We start from the raw sequence: 15,446 nt of genomic DNA on the forward strand, positions 1-15,446 counted from the left end.
CAATGTGCAAGAGCATCCAATCTGGAAAATCAGTGAGGTGCTGGCCAACACTGTGATTAATCCTCTCAAAAATGTCATCAACTGAAATTCAGATGTCAGTCTTTGAAAATGCCATTGCTTTGTCTGCCTGATAGAACTCCAGGGTACTTTGCAAATACAGATCTTGTACAAATACAATGAAAACAGCCAAATGTAATCTGAGAAACAGGGAGGAGTAGCAAATTACAGAGCACCAAAGTTAGCAAGTAGCTTCCCTAAGCCATTTTCTTGTTTCTAAATTGTTTCCTCCTCAAATTGTTTTGAAATCTTTAAGAACACAAGTAGGGTTTCTAACCTGTGAGAAAGTTGTGTTCTAAGATGTGACTTGGTGAAAATGAGCATCTGTGATTGAAGAGAAAAGCAAAGGTGTTTTCTCTGTAATTTACATGTCCCTTCAGTAGATCTATCAACCTGAGTCTGTGTGTCTGAAGAGGACAATTCCTGCTGTCCCAGAGATTTGCTCTTTCTCTGTCTTTTGCTGCTGGCACATAAGAGAGGGAGAAGCATCCTCTGGGAGCAGTTGAGGCCGCTCCCGGGAGTCTTTCAGGGGAGCAGTGCCCTCTATGGCACAGACTCAGCATCGTTCCCGCCCTGAAAATCAGTGTAACTCCAGCTGCTGCTGCACCTTTGCCATGGCTTTTTGGAAAAGGTAATATGGAAAGGAAGCACGTAGAAAAATTTGATTTAACTTCCTCTGGCATTCTTAAGTGGTACACTAGACAGAGTGAACATCATTAGATGTCAAAACTCAGATCCCGGTTTTTATTTCCATCCTGCTTGTGAATTTTTTTCTTGAGTTCATCTTAAAAAGGTTTCAAACCTGCTAGCACTGGAAAGAGCCTGCTGTGTCACTGACAGAGCACAGTACTTAGAGCCACTGACCCCTCAGGACAGTCCCATCCTGGCTCCTATGTCTAACAGAAATGTCACACCACTTCCTCCACAGCAACAAACCCCTGCCCAACCATCTTAGCTATGATGCCTGTTAGAAATCAACTAATAATTAATGAGCACTGAGAAAGGGTAGTTACTAATATATTTTGAAATGCATCTTTCTTAATACATTGTGGGAACAAAAGGATCTTTGGCATGGACCTGGAGAGGAATAGAATTAACCTGGTTTTGAGTACTTTGAAATAACCTATACATTTCTACTTTTAAAATAGCTCTGTATCTACAGAAGAACCTACATATGTTTTGCTTCCTTTCCCCCAATTCTTTGCTTATTGTCTAACCACAGAGATTTTAAAATCATAATCTTAGAAACTTCATCTTGGATCAGAAGAGTCCTTTGCACAAAGGCTTCTCAGTGATGCTGCAATATAAATATTTAAATTAGGTAACTTTTATTGTGTTTCTTCACCCAAGAGTCATAGAATCACAGAAAATATATTTGAGTTAATTTTTTTGTAATGCTGGTAAAAGATAGAAAACCAAGACAAAGGAAAAAAAAATATATGATATACATCTTTTAAAGCAGTGGCACATACAAGGTTGATGTCTGCCTTGTCTGAAGGTGGAACTGGCATGATGTATCCAATAATTGTAAGCTGATCCACACAGCTCTCCAGCACAGCACCAAACATCAGAGCTTCCACATGAGTGATTTTTTCCATTTGTTTAGTCTCTGTGTTCTTGCTAGGAGGAACAAAGATAAAAGATACCAATCAGAAAAATGCTGTGGTGTTAGTAATGTCAGCAAGAGTAGTTTAAACTAAAGGTAGACCCAAAATAGCCTTATTGCAGCCTTACATATACTTCCCTGGCTTTGTTTATAACCTTCCATACACTGTTTATAAGAGGAGCTGGGCTCTGCTAATGGCTGCATTCAGGGACAGTGGGAATGTTTAGCTTTCACAAAACAAAGAAGTCCTGGTCCCTCCTCCAGCAGATCTGGGTAGACAGGCTGAGAAGGGAATGGGTATGGAGGGCACAAACTGGGTGAGGTGCCTCAATATTCAGTTCAGGGGGGAGCAGTGGATCATAGTGGACTTTGGGAAATGACAGAAGAAAGGTGCCTTTTCATAAGAAAAACATAAATCCATGTCCTTTAAAGTGTCAGAGGGTGAACATTCATGCTCTAATCATTCCTCAATATTACTGTGTAGCCTTCACACTTTTATGATCCCAGTCCCCTCTCAGCAGGAACTGTTACCATCTTAAGATGCTGAAAGTTAAATAAGAACCAATATCTGGACTGAGTAAACAATCATTAACTTTCTGCATTATTTTATTTTAACTTGCAATTCAAACATGAAACTGCTCTGACATACACTTAAGCACCCCTCTGACTTGCCTACAGATGTAATATTGTGAAAGCATCTCTAAGGAAAAATGAAAATTCACTATTAATCCAAAAATACCTAAGAAAGCACCTGCACAACAATGGGGAAATTCTCTGAGAATGGTAATGTTTTGATATGCCATTGGACAATCCCTCCAAAGCCTGTACATACAAAGCAGGTATTTCTTGTACAACATGTAGCACAACTGCAGTCTGAGGTGGCTGAGATCCTGAATGTCATTGCAATGGAAGTATCAACAGCCACTAACAAAATCTTAATTTGGCTGCTCTACCTACAACTGGATTTGTGCCATCTGTAAAACCCTTGCATAAACATATCCTAAGCCTGCAAAATATTACAGCCCAACCTGTAAGCATGCCAAGGAAACACATCAGGCAGTCCCTGTCAGCATAGGACATGGCCATATTCTGTGAAAGTTAAAGAGGTTTGGAGGCAGCTTTGCTCTGCATCACTGGGAATCAGTGATATTTCATAAGCAAGTGTTTAAAAAGATTCATACTTGCTATAACATTTCTGTAGCAGTTATCATTTTTCCTCCTACTTTTTTGTTGTTTTTTTGAAGAAAGTACGTAATTTAGAGGTGGATCATGAAGTTAATTTCACTTGGCAGAAAAGAAGAGCCACTTTTCAGTGCAGGTTTATTTGATGTCTGTTAGTACAGAATAGGTAAAACAAACAAAAGATTCAAACTCAAAACAAACTCAGATTTCACACATCTATTTCCTGACATCCCTGTCTGTTGCAGGAAGTTGTTTAATGCAACACTTGTTGAAATGTGCTGGAAGAGGACAGGGCTCTCCCTGGGGATGAGATTAGGAAGTGTGCACAGGGCAGTGACTGGGATTGCTCTCAGTAAATCCATAGGAAGGGCAGAGACCAGGGAGAGACAGAGGTATTTAAGGTAAAGGATAATACTGCTCTGGGTCAAGGGAGAGTAAATTCCCCTAAGCCAGGCCATTGTGATAAGGTTTCTAACTCCTGAATGGATGAAGATGCAGAACAGCCTTTCAGCCAAGGTAATGGCAGAGGCATCCTGATTTATTTCAAGAAGCTTGTCTAAATCATGGCAGGAAAAGATAACAGCAAAGTAATGATTCTGAATATTATCAGTATGTTCACTACACTTGTATTGTTTGTAACCACTTACATCTAATTCCTCTGAGCAGGGCTTTTGATGGTCACCTAGGACAAAGAAGGAAGTGATTTCATCCCTTTGCTTCTCAGATTTTTTTCTCTCTTTTATTTTAATTATAACAACTTGAGATAGGAATCTGATAAAAAGTATTAACAAAAAAAATGGCAAATGATCTGTATAATACACTAAACCGATCACTTTTCTTGTCAACCTTGGAATCAATTATAGAACTGGAGATGCAGCATTTTTTCATCAAGAAAAGCAGTGTCTTCAGTCAACAGACACTAATAAAATATTTTTTTCTATGTTTTACTCATTTTTATCTTTTTCAGAAATCCATGATCCATATTTTGAGTCTAAACAGCCTAAGAATAATCTATTACATGTGGAGTCATAATGCTAAAAATATGGTGAAAAAAGATGTGTTGGGAGATAGCTGTGACAGATGATTACAGCAGCATTTTTGGAAAAAAAAAATAACACATGCAGCTCTCATAGGAAAAAGTGACTTATTTGGAAACAAAGGAGGATGCAGCAGCTTTTCCTCTTTTCCATTAGCAGCTTCTGACCTGGAGAGGATTAATTCAGGATATTAATATGTTTCAAGACAGCTGGCAGCTGGAATGTTTCTCTAAAGGCCCTTTGCTGCTTTGCTCCTCCTGTGTATCTTCTCTTACATCCCCATCCTTGCTCAGCAGGTCCATGTGCCAAGCCAGCAGGGTCTGGGCTTGTGTTAAGTTGGACTTGAGAAGGAAACCACTGTCTGTGAATTAGCAAACTGTACAGATATGAGCTGCTTGCTCTGGATTTCAGTGTCAGCACAGTGCCCCTCAGACCATCCACTGGCATCACCCTGCACTGTTTTATTTGCTGAAATCCCTCATTAAACTTTATTTATAATAATTTTTTTTTAAAAAAAGTATTCCCCTGTGACTTTTGGATGACATTCTTTCCCTGCTGATATAAAGGGAAAGAAAAACATATCAAGTAATAATTTTTAAAGCAACTGTATAAAAGGCCTGGCCTCCTGCTCCTTCGGGGATTGCAGCTCCCTCTGCTGTGTGAGAGTCCTGGATGTTCATTTCTCCCACCCTGCTGCCTGATAAAGGAAAATGGATACAAGAGCAGCATTTTGTGCAGCATTCCTTGTAGTCAAGAGAAGAGACTCCAGTGAATTCCAGTGATAAAATGCATAGCTGAGAATGTCACATCCTCTTTAGATCTGTTTGGCAAATGATTGGCAAAGAGAGGTTCTGAATATCCACAGGAGCAGCAGCTCAGCCAGAAATCACAAGTAACTTCATTTTTACCAAAGAAAGGTCTCTTGAAAAGTAAAATAAGTGTGGCCTTACCTTACACAGCTCTGCTTCCTGCTTGAAATACTAGGACAGCAAGGTGCTCATTTAAAAAAAATAATAAGGGGGGAGGGAGAAGGGGCAAGGAAAAGAGAGGAAAGAGGAGGAATGGAAAGAGGAAGAGGAAGGGAAAGAAAGGGATGGGAAGAGAAGGAAAGGGACCATCAAGGTTCCTCAAGGTTTCCCTTCCCTTCACTTTCCTTCCCCTAAATCACTTCAAGTGCTGTGAAAATGCACCTGGATTTCTGGCAGTGTGAGGGAAGCGGCAGAAATCGGGAGTGAATAACCCTGACGTGAGCAAATGGGTAAGTACATGCTTCCAGATCTTATTTTGGAAAATAAAGGAATGTGTTACAGGGATTTCAGTGTCGAAATATGTTTTCTGCCTCCAAGGCGATATCAGAAGTAAAATAAATGTGGAGATGATTCACTGACTGAGGGTGAGAACATCGGACGACGAGCAGGGCCCGGAGCCCACCGCGAACACCGAGGGCTTCTCTCTCCCCCCGCGCTGCCTCTCTTCGGGCCCCTCGGTTCGTTCCACCGCCGCGGCCCATTTTCATTCGCCCTGCCCAGAGCGGCCCGCGCTCCCCTCGACCTCTAACCGGGATCTGCCCCCATTTCCCCCGCTCCCGTTCCCATTCCCGGTCCCGCCCTCACCGGGATGCGCCGCCCGTCTCCATGGCAACCACCACGCTCGGGGGCCTCGCGGGGCTGCCCGGCGGGTGCCTGAGTAGCGGAGCTGGGGCTGTCGCTCCTGGGATCGATCCTGCGGGGATCGCCCTGGAGCACGCGTGCACAGGACAGGGGACACGGGACACAGGACAGGGGACACGGGACGGGCGGTACCTTCCTCACTGGGTGCTGCTCACTCCGGCAGGGCTCGGGCTGCCCGCTCGGGTCCTCGTGGCGCATTTCCCGGCAGGCAGCGGGGCGCGGGTCTCTTTCGCCGCCATCTTGGGGCGCTGCGGGTGAGGAGGAGCGGGGCCGCGGGCCGGGAGCGGGGCTGGGGGGTGCTGCCCCCGCTGTGGGGCCGCCGGCGGGCGCGGGGCTCCCGGGGCGCGTTGGATGGCGCGATTCGGGGCGGAGACAAGGCGGGATGGCGTCGATGCGCGGCGGATGGTCCCAGTCGCGGGTTGGGGCCCTCGGCTGGAGCGGAGCTGAGGCGGCTGCTCTGGGGGGCAGCGGAAGCTCCCGGAGCTCCGGGTGGCTCCCGGGCAGCCCCCGGGTGTTCGGGGTCCCGCTCGCCGGGCCGGGTGGAGCTGCCGGCCCGGGGCTCATGGCTGTGTGTCGTTTGCAGGCCTGCCGGGACCGGGTCTGCGGGAGGACACCATGACCGGGAGGTGAGTGAGTGCTGGCTCTCGGCTCGGTGCTGTCGGAACGTTCCTGAGAGCGTTTGTTGAAGCGGTGTTCCTCTGCCCGGTGTTCCTCTGCCCGGTGTCCTGCCGGGCCCTGTTGAACGCCCACAGTTGTGTGTCCCTGTTCTGAAGTCTCTTGAGCTGGTTGTAGGTGCTGTTCCGATGTGCTGCGCTCCCCCTGGCCTTTCAGTAAATATCAGAGTGACATTTGTGGGTTTGTTAATCTCCAGTGTACAGTGGAGCTTTGGGATGGACTTTTTCCTGGAGTAAACAGGGTATTGTGTTTTTTTCATGGGTGAATTTTCTGTTGTGCCACCGTAGGGATTGAGTTGGCAGGGGAGTCAGAACTGGATGGTCTTAAATGTCCTCTCCAGCCCAAACCATTCGATGGTTCTGTGAATCACAGCTTTATTACCTCTGGAGTTTATGTCCTGTTACACGTGTGGCAGGTAGAACTGGGTATCTCACTTGGATCCTGCTGGATCCCGGGGCAGGTGCTGGATGTCCTTGGGCCAGATGTGCTGTCTGCTCGGTGCATGGGACAGGTCTTAGAATGACTTTACGTGGGCAGTGCCTGAAGAATTGTCCTGAAGAATTACTGGGGGGTTTGTGCAGTGCCTGTGTCCAGGGGATGTCAGGCTGTTGCTCTGGCTGTTCACTCCTTTAAAGCTACAAATCAGGGGCAGCTCATGCCTTCTATAGCAGTTACTGCAACACAGGAGAGTTGCTGTAGTGTGTAGAAAAAAAGCAATGTTTACTCATTGTTAGTACATGTTTAGGAACAGTATCTGCTAATGCTGCAGCATTTGAAACTTAGTATGAAGCCAGTATTGTTGTGCCAGGAGTTTATGACAAGCAGAAAATGCAAAATTCTCTCAAATACTTCATGTTCCATATACTCAGCTTTCCTCTTTTCATTGAACATAAGTATTTGCAGTGATTTGTAAAAGTTGGCTGTTTCCTCTGCTGATTTCTACTGGTGTGGAATTAGTTTCTGCTGAAGCAGCCTGTGATTTGTTTTTATTTTTGTTACTTTGGAGTGATTCATAATTCACAGATGTTTTCCATGTCTTTAGGCTGTGGTGCAAGGCCATTTTTGCTGGCTACAAACGTGGCCTCCGAAACCAGCGGGAGCACACGGCCCTTCTGAAAATTGAAGGCGTTTATGCCCGTCAGGAGACAGACTTCTACCTGGGCAAGAGGTGTGCCTATGTGTACAAAGCTAAAAAGTAAGTGATGTTTTATTCTTGTGCTGAATTAGCCAGTTCCTGTATTGGCTTTGTAAATGCTAGGAGACAATGATATTACATGAGACATTAGAGAGCAAGTGTGATGAGAAACAAGTTTTGCCTAAGCTTGGCAAAAACTGAAGGTGGGCCGATGGAGTAAATTGAGATGGGTGAATTTGTGTTAAATACTTTAAACTGTTGAGTTACTTAAACAGTAAAGTGATTTTGTGAAGCCTGGATGAATTTGTATTCTGACCTTTGTGTGTCTGAGCAATGTCTGTCACTTCTGCTCTGCTGCCATTGGTAGACACCATGGGATCAGCTGCTTATTGCTTCCACTTCTTTTTTTTTTCTTGAGTACTGTCAGAATTAACCTTGAATAAAATGGATCAAACTGGTAACTTGACCACCATCATTTCCAGCATGGTCCATGGCTCTTCATTTAATGTGATTTCTGCCATCTATTGCAATGGCCTATTCTTCTCCTGCCTTCAGTGTGTCTGGAGAAATAAGGTGTTGGCAATTTCATATTGTTGATTTTTCAGTCTCATCCTGTTAGCAAAAGTGTTTTCCAAATTTTTGAGCTTTGTAAGCTGTTAATACTTGTCCAGTGGAACTTCTGATCAATTACAAGCTGTAATTATGCCTTTGAAAGGTACAGTGAAAATCCCAGGCCAGGAAAATTTCACAGCTAAATAAAAGTGGATGTTGCTCTAGTTAAAGATGGCTAGGGAGCTAAATTATTGAGGTGCCTTAGAGGAACCTAAGGCACTTCAGTTGTCACTGCTGGTGACAGCAGAGCTGTGACTGCCCTGCTGAGCTGTTCTGTGCCTCCTTTCCCCCAGCAACACGGTAACCCCCGGAGGCAAACCCAACAGGACCCGCGTGATCTGGGGGAAGGTGACGCGCGCCCACGGGAACAGTGGCATGGTGCGCGCCAAGTTCCGCTCCAACCTTCCTGCCAAGGCCATTGGACACAGAATCCGGGTGGTAAGTGGACGTGGTTAGCAGCAAAATATTTATTGGCAGGTCTTGGGGTGCCTTTTAATTCCACACAATATGAGGGAACATTTGAATTCTGGTTTTGTTGTGTTGCTGCTGGGTGTTCAGCATGGCTCGGTGACTGTTTAATTTGGAGCCTAGAGAGGCTTTTTCCTGGCTTCATATGCTGAGGAGGTTTGTCTCTTTGTCAGGTTTGTGTGCTTGCTCAGGTTATCTGGAAAGGCTCTTCAAGTTCCAGGACTCAACTCCTTTCTAAAGCTGCCTTGATTTCTTTTCCACCAATCTGTTCTGTGTATTTTTGCACCCTTCTACTCCTCCACCTTTTGATTTTTTTCTTGCGTCCCAAATGTTTTAACTGAGGGCAGTGCTCTTCTGTCGCGGCCACTTCCACCTGTCCCCACTGTTGGCATTTTAGCCACAGGGCTTCAGTGGAACTGTCCTTTTCGGGTCTCTCACCGAGAGTTGTGATGTCATATTTTCATAGTGATGCTGTCAAAAGGAGTATAAGAGGGGTGCAGTCCTTTCTTTCTGTCATTCTCCTGTGCCTTAGAAACAGCACAGATAATTCCTGAAATCCAGAGCCATGGGAGCTCTTGTTGGTGCACAGGAGGGCTGGCTGCCACAGAGTCTGTGCCACCAGCAAAGTGCTCCTGCAAGTCATTCTCACACTCTTCTGCATAAACTGGGGATTGCTTTAATAGCAGTTGAACGTGGTCTAGATTGTAACTGCAAAACGTGTGTTTGAATACAAGATTTCTAACTTGATTCTCTGGTTTTGTGTTTTACAGATGCTGTATCCATCTAGGATCTAAATTTTTATTCAAAATAAAATGGAGAATCTGTTTAACTTTTGTATATTTCTGGTTTTATTGCCTCCACCAATTTTGAGACCTCTTTCTCAGTAGGGTATCAGAGTTGACAGCACAGACAGAGACACTAAATCCTGGCAGGTGCAAAGCCTCTCTCACATCTCACAGTAGTAGTTCTGGTAGAATCCCTGATAATGAGCCCACATGTTCCTGGGCAGCACGTGTGCCTGTAGGGTCTGCTTTGTGTAAATAATTTAAACACATTTTCATTGCACAGCTCTGTAGTGCCCAGGTGTTAATGCTGTTTTCTTGGCCACCTTATCCCAGCTTGTCATGTAGGGCAGTGAGCATCTACCTGCACTTCCTTAGTTCTTTACATTTTGCTGAACAATACGGTGGTGAAAAATGAACTTACAGTTGTGAAGTGCAAGGCTCAGTTTCTTATCTCTGAAAATCCTCCCAAAATACTGGGTGGTTCAAAGGGCGGTTTGAGGTGGGTACAGGTTGTCATGGCTGCTGCTGATGTCACAGTCCCACAATGAGCTGTGGATACCCTGTGAGAGCTGTTCCACATACACCTGGTAGTTCCATCATTTTCAATGCATCCTGGTTGGTCGGGCAGGTGAGTCTGTTGGCTCAACCACACCTTGAGCCCACTCCAGTGCAGTCCCTCCTTCCCAGGGCATGAGAGTTTCCTTCTCCCTGCCTGGGCCTGCTGCCAGTGTGTGTCATGGAGCCCTCTGAGTTGTTGGCTTTGCAAGTCTGCAGTGGGCTGGTATTTCACAGCTAATCCTCTTCTTGCTGAAAGAGGTGGAGTAGTTGTCTGTGCAGAATATATTGTTGGGTAAATCATAAACATTACTGTGAATTGGAATTAAAAACTTGACCCAACTACTCAGCTCTGGTATAGAAATTATTTTGCTGGGCTTAAAGACCTAAGCCTGCTGCCAGTGCTGTCCTTTACAGCAGGAGAGCCTTTGCCATGGAAAACTGCCTTTTTTCAATCTGTGTAGAGAAATTGCAGTTTATGGGATGTGGGACCAGGTCAGGCAGGGCTTTTAGTCTTCCACAACTACCAATGGGTTGGACATGTTGTATTCAAAGAAGGATGGATGGGATTTCCAGCTTTAGGCATTACAGAGGAAGGAGGCGGAAACATAATGAGTAAAGTGAACTGTAACAACAGGTTAGTAGGCCTGTGGTCACTATCATATAGTTGGGTTTTGCTGATGAGAAGGGAGTAAGTTCTGAGTTTGATACAAGATGCCCAAATACACATAATCATCCCTTCTCTTTCCCCTGTAACTTGTTTCTGTTGTACCAGACTGCCAAGGTACAAAGCCTTGTTCTGGGAGGTCCAACCCCAGAAAGCACATGGCTGCAATTTGTGAATCTTTGTATCAAAACTGCTATTTTCACATTCATTTGGTCCCACCCAACCCAGCCTTGGCTGCTCAGAGCAGCAGGTGTTGCCTGTTTTGAGCCTGTGCTGTGCAATTGCCTTTGCTACTTCCACTCCTTTCCCCAGCAGCACAGTAAACTGAGGTGTGAGAGGAAGCTATGGCATCCAAGGAGTCGGCCTCCTTCGTGGACAGAACCACCTGGGATTTCCTCAACCTACTGGACATGCTGGGGAGCCGGAATGGACGTGTGGGTGTGATGGAGGTGGACCATGCTGAGTCAAGAGCTCCCTCATTGCTGGTGGATTTTACCCGGGACCTGTGCGGCACAGGGGACATCAAGCACAAACCACAGCAGGCAGAGAATGAGGGAAAGGAAGATGAGGACCTGGTTCCCCCACACCTGATTTTTATGCTATGGCAAGCCAGTGTGTTGAAAAGGCTCATGCAGTGGGATCACCTGGAGGAAGCTGTCCGGGACGTGAGGAGCCTCCTCCCCTGCCTGCCAAATGTGCTGGTGCTTGTGATGATCCGTCCTGACTCCCAGGAGCAGCTGGACCAGGCAGTGAGAGCGCTGAGGAGAATGCAGTGTGTGCTGGATGGGGCCCTGCAACTGACTGTAGAGACTGCAATTTACAGCCCAGGCCAGCCTGGAGGTGTCCTGGAGGCAAAGAAAGCTGCCTGTAGGGCACTGAGAGAAGCCTTGAACTGCCATGAAGGTAACTGGGTGACACAGGGGTGTGGGACACAAAAACAAGCTCAGGGCAGAGCCTGAGGGACGGTGTAGATGGAAGTGGTGCTTGTTGACTGGATTCAGATACAAGAGGGAAGACAAGCTGGACCTTGCAGATAATATGAGCCAGAAATGAGAATGAGGGTTTACATGCTGGGGTGGGGATGGACAATGTGTCCAAGCTAAGTGTGTTCCCTCTTCCAAGTCAGATAGTGTGGGGTTTACCTTGCCCCAAAACACACATGGCAGTGGAAATGGCTGCTCACTGTAAGAACTGCAGTTCTGACTCTGCTGGAGCTTTCTGTGATGATGTTAACTGCTCCACAGCCCCACTGACATTGAGTTCTTCATTGGAGGGATTTGCCACCCTTTTTTGGGTGGCCACAGACCTTAGCTTAGAGAGGATGGTGTCAGGTGTTCTATCATTTGTGTTTCTTCCCCTAGAAGTCGACTCCCAAGAGCCATTTGTTATTTCACTCCCGGAGCTCCGATACTGCCGAGTTCTGCCTGAACGTAGGCAAGAGAAGATATCAAAGACAGATGGAGAATGAATTCCCTTGGGCAGCCGAACCTGTCAGGTTGGTTTTAGCACTGTCCTGCTGGATGTCCCATTGCAGAACACTTCCTTCCTGCTCACTTGCTTGTCTGCCCAGACCTTCTGCATGGATGAGATTCAGTGTGTGGCTGCTGCCAGAAGGGGACAGTGTGCCCTCAGCATCGCACTGTCCTTGCCACAAAGCTCAGAATTCTTTGCTGAGTTGGCCGAACAATCTGCCCCGGGAAACTTTTATCAAAAATCACGGGGTTTCTGCTTTGCATTAAATGCCTTGTTTATCAAAATGTCCCTAAGAAAGCTGTCAGCAGAAAGGGAATCAGAGCAGGCCAGAAGCCTCTAGATTTGAAACTGTCCCAAAACTGAAATAGTGAGAGAAAATCAAGACTAAGGCCTCAGACCATGTTTTCCCAGGAGAACCTGGATGGAGGAGTTTTTAGTACTTAGTTCTCATCAGGAACAAAGCTCCTGAAACTCTCCCAGGTTCTTTGTAGCAGGGGGTTGACCTTCCATACAAGCATGTACACATCCAGCAGATTGAGTTTCTGGGATGGGTTATTTTGGATGGGAGGAACTGTGGGAGCAGTAGAATATTTTTAAGTCCAATTACCCACATAATAGCTGAATTAATTTCCCATCCTCTCTGGGCATGACAAAGCACTATAGGTAGCTACACTTCTTTTGCATTGGGAGTTTATATGTATTTTTTCTCTGGTGTCTTTTGTAGATCTTTTGTCATCCTAAGATCTTCAATATCATCAAAAAAAGGATTAAACACCTGATATTTATCTCATTTCTCTGTGTCTGTGTGTATCTATAAGCTTTAAAGCTTTTATCTAAGACTGCAAAACTTGCTGAAGCTGCCGGTTTGTGCAGTATGGTACAGAAGAGGTGAGATTTGAGGGCAGTACAGATCCTGTAAACCAGTATTTGTCAGAGAAAGGATTCTCCAGGTTATTTTTGAAATTCAAGATTCTTTTCAGATCCTTAAGGATGTGGCTTTATGAAGCAAAACAACCGTGCTCTTAAGTGTTTGGGTGGTGCTGGTGCTCGGCAGACTTTTGGAATGAGGTAACTCAGTTGTTGTGTTGTGGAGGAGACTTTCCACGAGCATTTCCACAAGATGAATTCTGCCTTTCATTACTGAGAACACCGGTTTTTGGTCAGCCTAATGAAGAAATAGTTCTCTTGAGTCAAAGTAAGACATATACATGTTCAGGCTGTTTGTGAGTGAAGAAAGTTCGGCTTTAAAAGATCAGCATACTAGGATATCCTTAAAGCAAGAAGCCACAATGAGGTCCTGTGTCTCTGTTATTTCCTGTAGCATCTGAAACACACAGATAACCATCCAAATCCAGGCATAGTCCATGCAGCTCTCAAGTTTTTCCTCTGGCAGCACGTTTGTACTTTGTCCAGGAGCTTCTGTGCAGGGTGATGTGGGGCACTGTCAAGATGAAACAGGGAAGAAACTCTGAGATGTGGCTGAAGTCCTGGCCAGAGCTTGGGAGCACAGGAATGCCCTGCAAGGGCAAGTGATGTACCCACAGGAATGTGTGGCCAGGACTGACCAACACTTTGGGCTCTCTGCGCATGGCCCTGTGCCAGGTTTCCATCCTCCTCTTCAGCCATGCCTTCCTATGCCCCTCTGCCATCCAGAAGGGGACAGTGACTCAAGGAAACATAAGGAAACTTAGGACAACTGCAGAGATGGGCAACTTTTAGAGGGAACAGAATTTTGGAGAAAAGAGACAAGAAAAAAGTTTGAGGTTCCCCATCAGGAAGCCAAGCTGTGTCCCAGACGTGGAGTGCCAGGGACTTCCCAACTTTATTTGCTTATGTGTGTAACCTCCCCGAGTGGAGCCCAGAGGGCTGTGATGACTTGGATGGATCTGGGCCAGGGCTGAGCTGGTCCAGGCTGCCTTCGGACCAAAAGTGGGGCTGCCTCAGCTGGCCCTGGAGGTGGCTGGATCTGTGGTGAGGGACCTGGGTCAGAACAGTGTGACCATCCAGTTTGGATTCAGTTGTGACTGAACTCATCCCAGAAGGGGTTCATGTCTGGTTTGATACAAAGTTCGAGCTGCAATGGTTGAAAAGTGGGAAGATGTTTGGGTTCAGGGGCCAGAAAGATTGAGAGGATGTGGAGGAAACGGGAAGAGCCATGGAGGAGTGAACAGGAGGCAGGCTAGAAGGGAATCAGTGGGACTGGGATGTTGGGGGCAGGAGTGGGGTTTGGGGTATTTTCTTCTCTCACAATTACCTCCTCTGCTACTTCTTTGGGCAACCCAAGGAGGTCTCCATGGATGAGGAGCTCAGTGAGTGCTGGTGCCTTGCAGCAATGCCCTGGAAACAACTGGTAGTGCTACACAAGTAAAGCATGTGCTTTCCAGCATCTAGTAAGGATGTGTTTTTCAAAGTAATAATTGAAGCAAGTTTGGAGAACAAATCAGTGGAAGAGCAAATGTACAAAGGTCTGCTGAGGCTTAGCTTAGGAGCTGGAACTGCAGCCAGTTCCAGCTCCTACCTGGCTCAGAGGCTTTTCCAAGTGTCCCTGTGAGCACCAAAGCTACTGAAAGGAAGAATTTATGGAGCTGGGCTGGGTCATCGGACATCGGGCTCAGAACAGCTCCTACAGATTCCTTCTTATTCAGTCTCTTTGCTCTTCTATCATCAAAACTGGCACAAGAATCCTTTATCCCTGTCCTCTTTTTACTCTCTTCAGAAGAAAGGTTAATCTTGGTAAATGCAGGCTCTAATGCAGTAGACCTTTTTTTGTTGTTTAGGCTTCAAGGCATTACTGATACACTTCACTCCTTTTTTGAAGTCAGAAATGAAGAGATGTTTTGTCTTCTCTGGACGTATGTAAGAGATGTGATGACTCTCACTTAGGGCTGTCTATAGTGATTGTCTGCAACTGTGACTGTCAGATGGATGTTTGATGGAGTGTCAGATTTTCTAAATATGTCTGAGTTCTTGCTCAGATTCCTGACAGGGCTCTGAAGACATTTTATGGAGGACTGCAAATGCTGCTGAGCTCATAACTGCCTCTGAACTGTTTGAGTTGTACCTCTTTAAGTAACACAAAGGGAGTTGTATGTGTTAGATCTTACCCCTGTTAATGAGTAAAGAAATGTAAACAAGGTTGTTTGGGCATTGTGGGTGACATTCACCTTTCCAACCAGCCTGTGCTGACAGTGTTACATGTGTACCCAACATAAACTAAAGAATTGCAGTGGCCATGAAGAACAGCTCTACGTGGTCCCAAATATTAGTTTTTAGTGGCTGTGCTGGCAGTTTGAACATCGAGGCCACTGCAGAGAAGTAGCCAGTGGTGTACCTGAGTTAGGAAGAAAACTCCAATTTTTTATATACCTGCTCTGCAAGAATTATCTTCATAAATGTGGGGAATTGCTAACTAGAAAGCCAGCTTCCCAGTGCCTGAGGCATCTTGGCATCTCTAGGCAAGTCACTGGCATAGTGCTGCTCTGGAAGAGCTCCGTGAGAGCTGTGCTGTAATGGTCTGCACATCA

At 45.8% G+C, this 15,446-nt stretch overlaps 3 protein-coding genes across 8 annotated transcripts in view; 2 read left to right on the forward strand and 1 right to left on the reverse strand.

Annotated features, from left to right (window-relative positions):
• Positions 1 to 5,823, reverse strand: part of IQCG (IQ motif containing G) — a 22,166-nt gene extending 16,343 nt beyond the window's left edge. For 2 of the 6 annotated variants that reach the window (XM_063167094.1, XM_063167096.1), the window contains exons 1-2: positions 5,496 to 5,548; positions 1,530 to 1,677 (exon numbers count right to left, since the gene is read on the reverse strand). In XM_063167094.1, coding sequence (XP_063023164.1) covers positions 1,530 to 1,677; positions 5,496 to 5,518 — 171 coding nt within the window. In that variant the 5' untranslated portion in view covers positions 5,519 to 5,548. Of the gene's footprint in view, positions 1 to 1,529; positions 1,678 to 3,492; positions 3,528 to 4,832; positions 5,402 to 5,495; positions 5,569 to 5,684 lie in introns of those variants that run through there. The other 4 variants (XM_063167091.1, XM_063167092.1, XM_063167097.1 and 1 more) reach the window with 4 other exon arrangements.
• RPL35A (ribosomal protein L35a) lies at positions 5,745 to 9,271 on the forward strand. Its single transcript, XM_063167099.1, has 5 exons — positions 5,745 to 5,806; positions 6,136 to 6,178; positions 7,270 to 7,422; positions 8,268 to 8,412; positions 9,213 to 9,271. Exons 2-5 carry the CDS (start codon positions 6,168 to 6,170, stop codon positions 9,234 to 9,236), a joined length of 333 nt encoding a protein of 110 aa, XP_063023169.1. The 5' UTR covers positions 5,745 to 5,806; positions 6,136 to 6,167; the 3' UTR covers positions 9,237 to 9,271.
• Positions 9,272 to 9,369: 98 nt separating this feature from the next.
• Positions 9,370 to 12,659, forward strand: LOC134423748 (uncharacterized). The gene is made up of 2 exons (XM_063167098.1): positions 9,370 to 11,352; positions 11,811 to 12,659. Exons 1-2 carry the CDS (start codon positions 10,794 to 10,796, stop codon positions 11,915 to 11,917), a joined length of 666 nt encoding a protein of 221 aa, XP_063023168.1. The 5' UTR covers positions 9,370 to 10,793; the 3' UTR covers positions 11,918 to 12,659.
• Positions 12,660 to 15,446: the final 2,787 nt, after the last annotated feature.

This window comes from Melospiza melodia, chromosome 12 (genome assembly GCF_035770615.1).
Source record: "Melospiza melodia melodia isolate bMelMel2 chromosome 12, bMelMel2.pri, whole genome shotgun sequence".
NCBI classification, from domain to species: Eukaryota; Metazoa; Chordata; class Aves; order Passeriformes; family Passerellidae; genus Melospiza; species Melospiza melodia.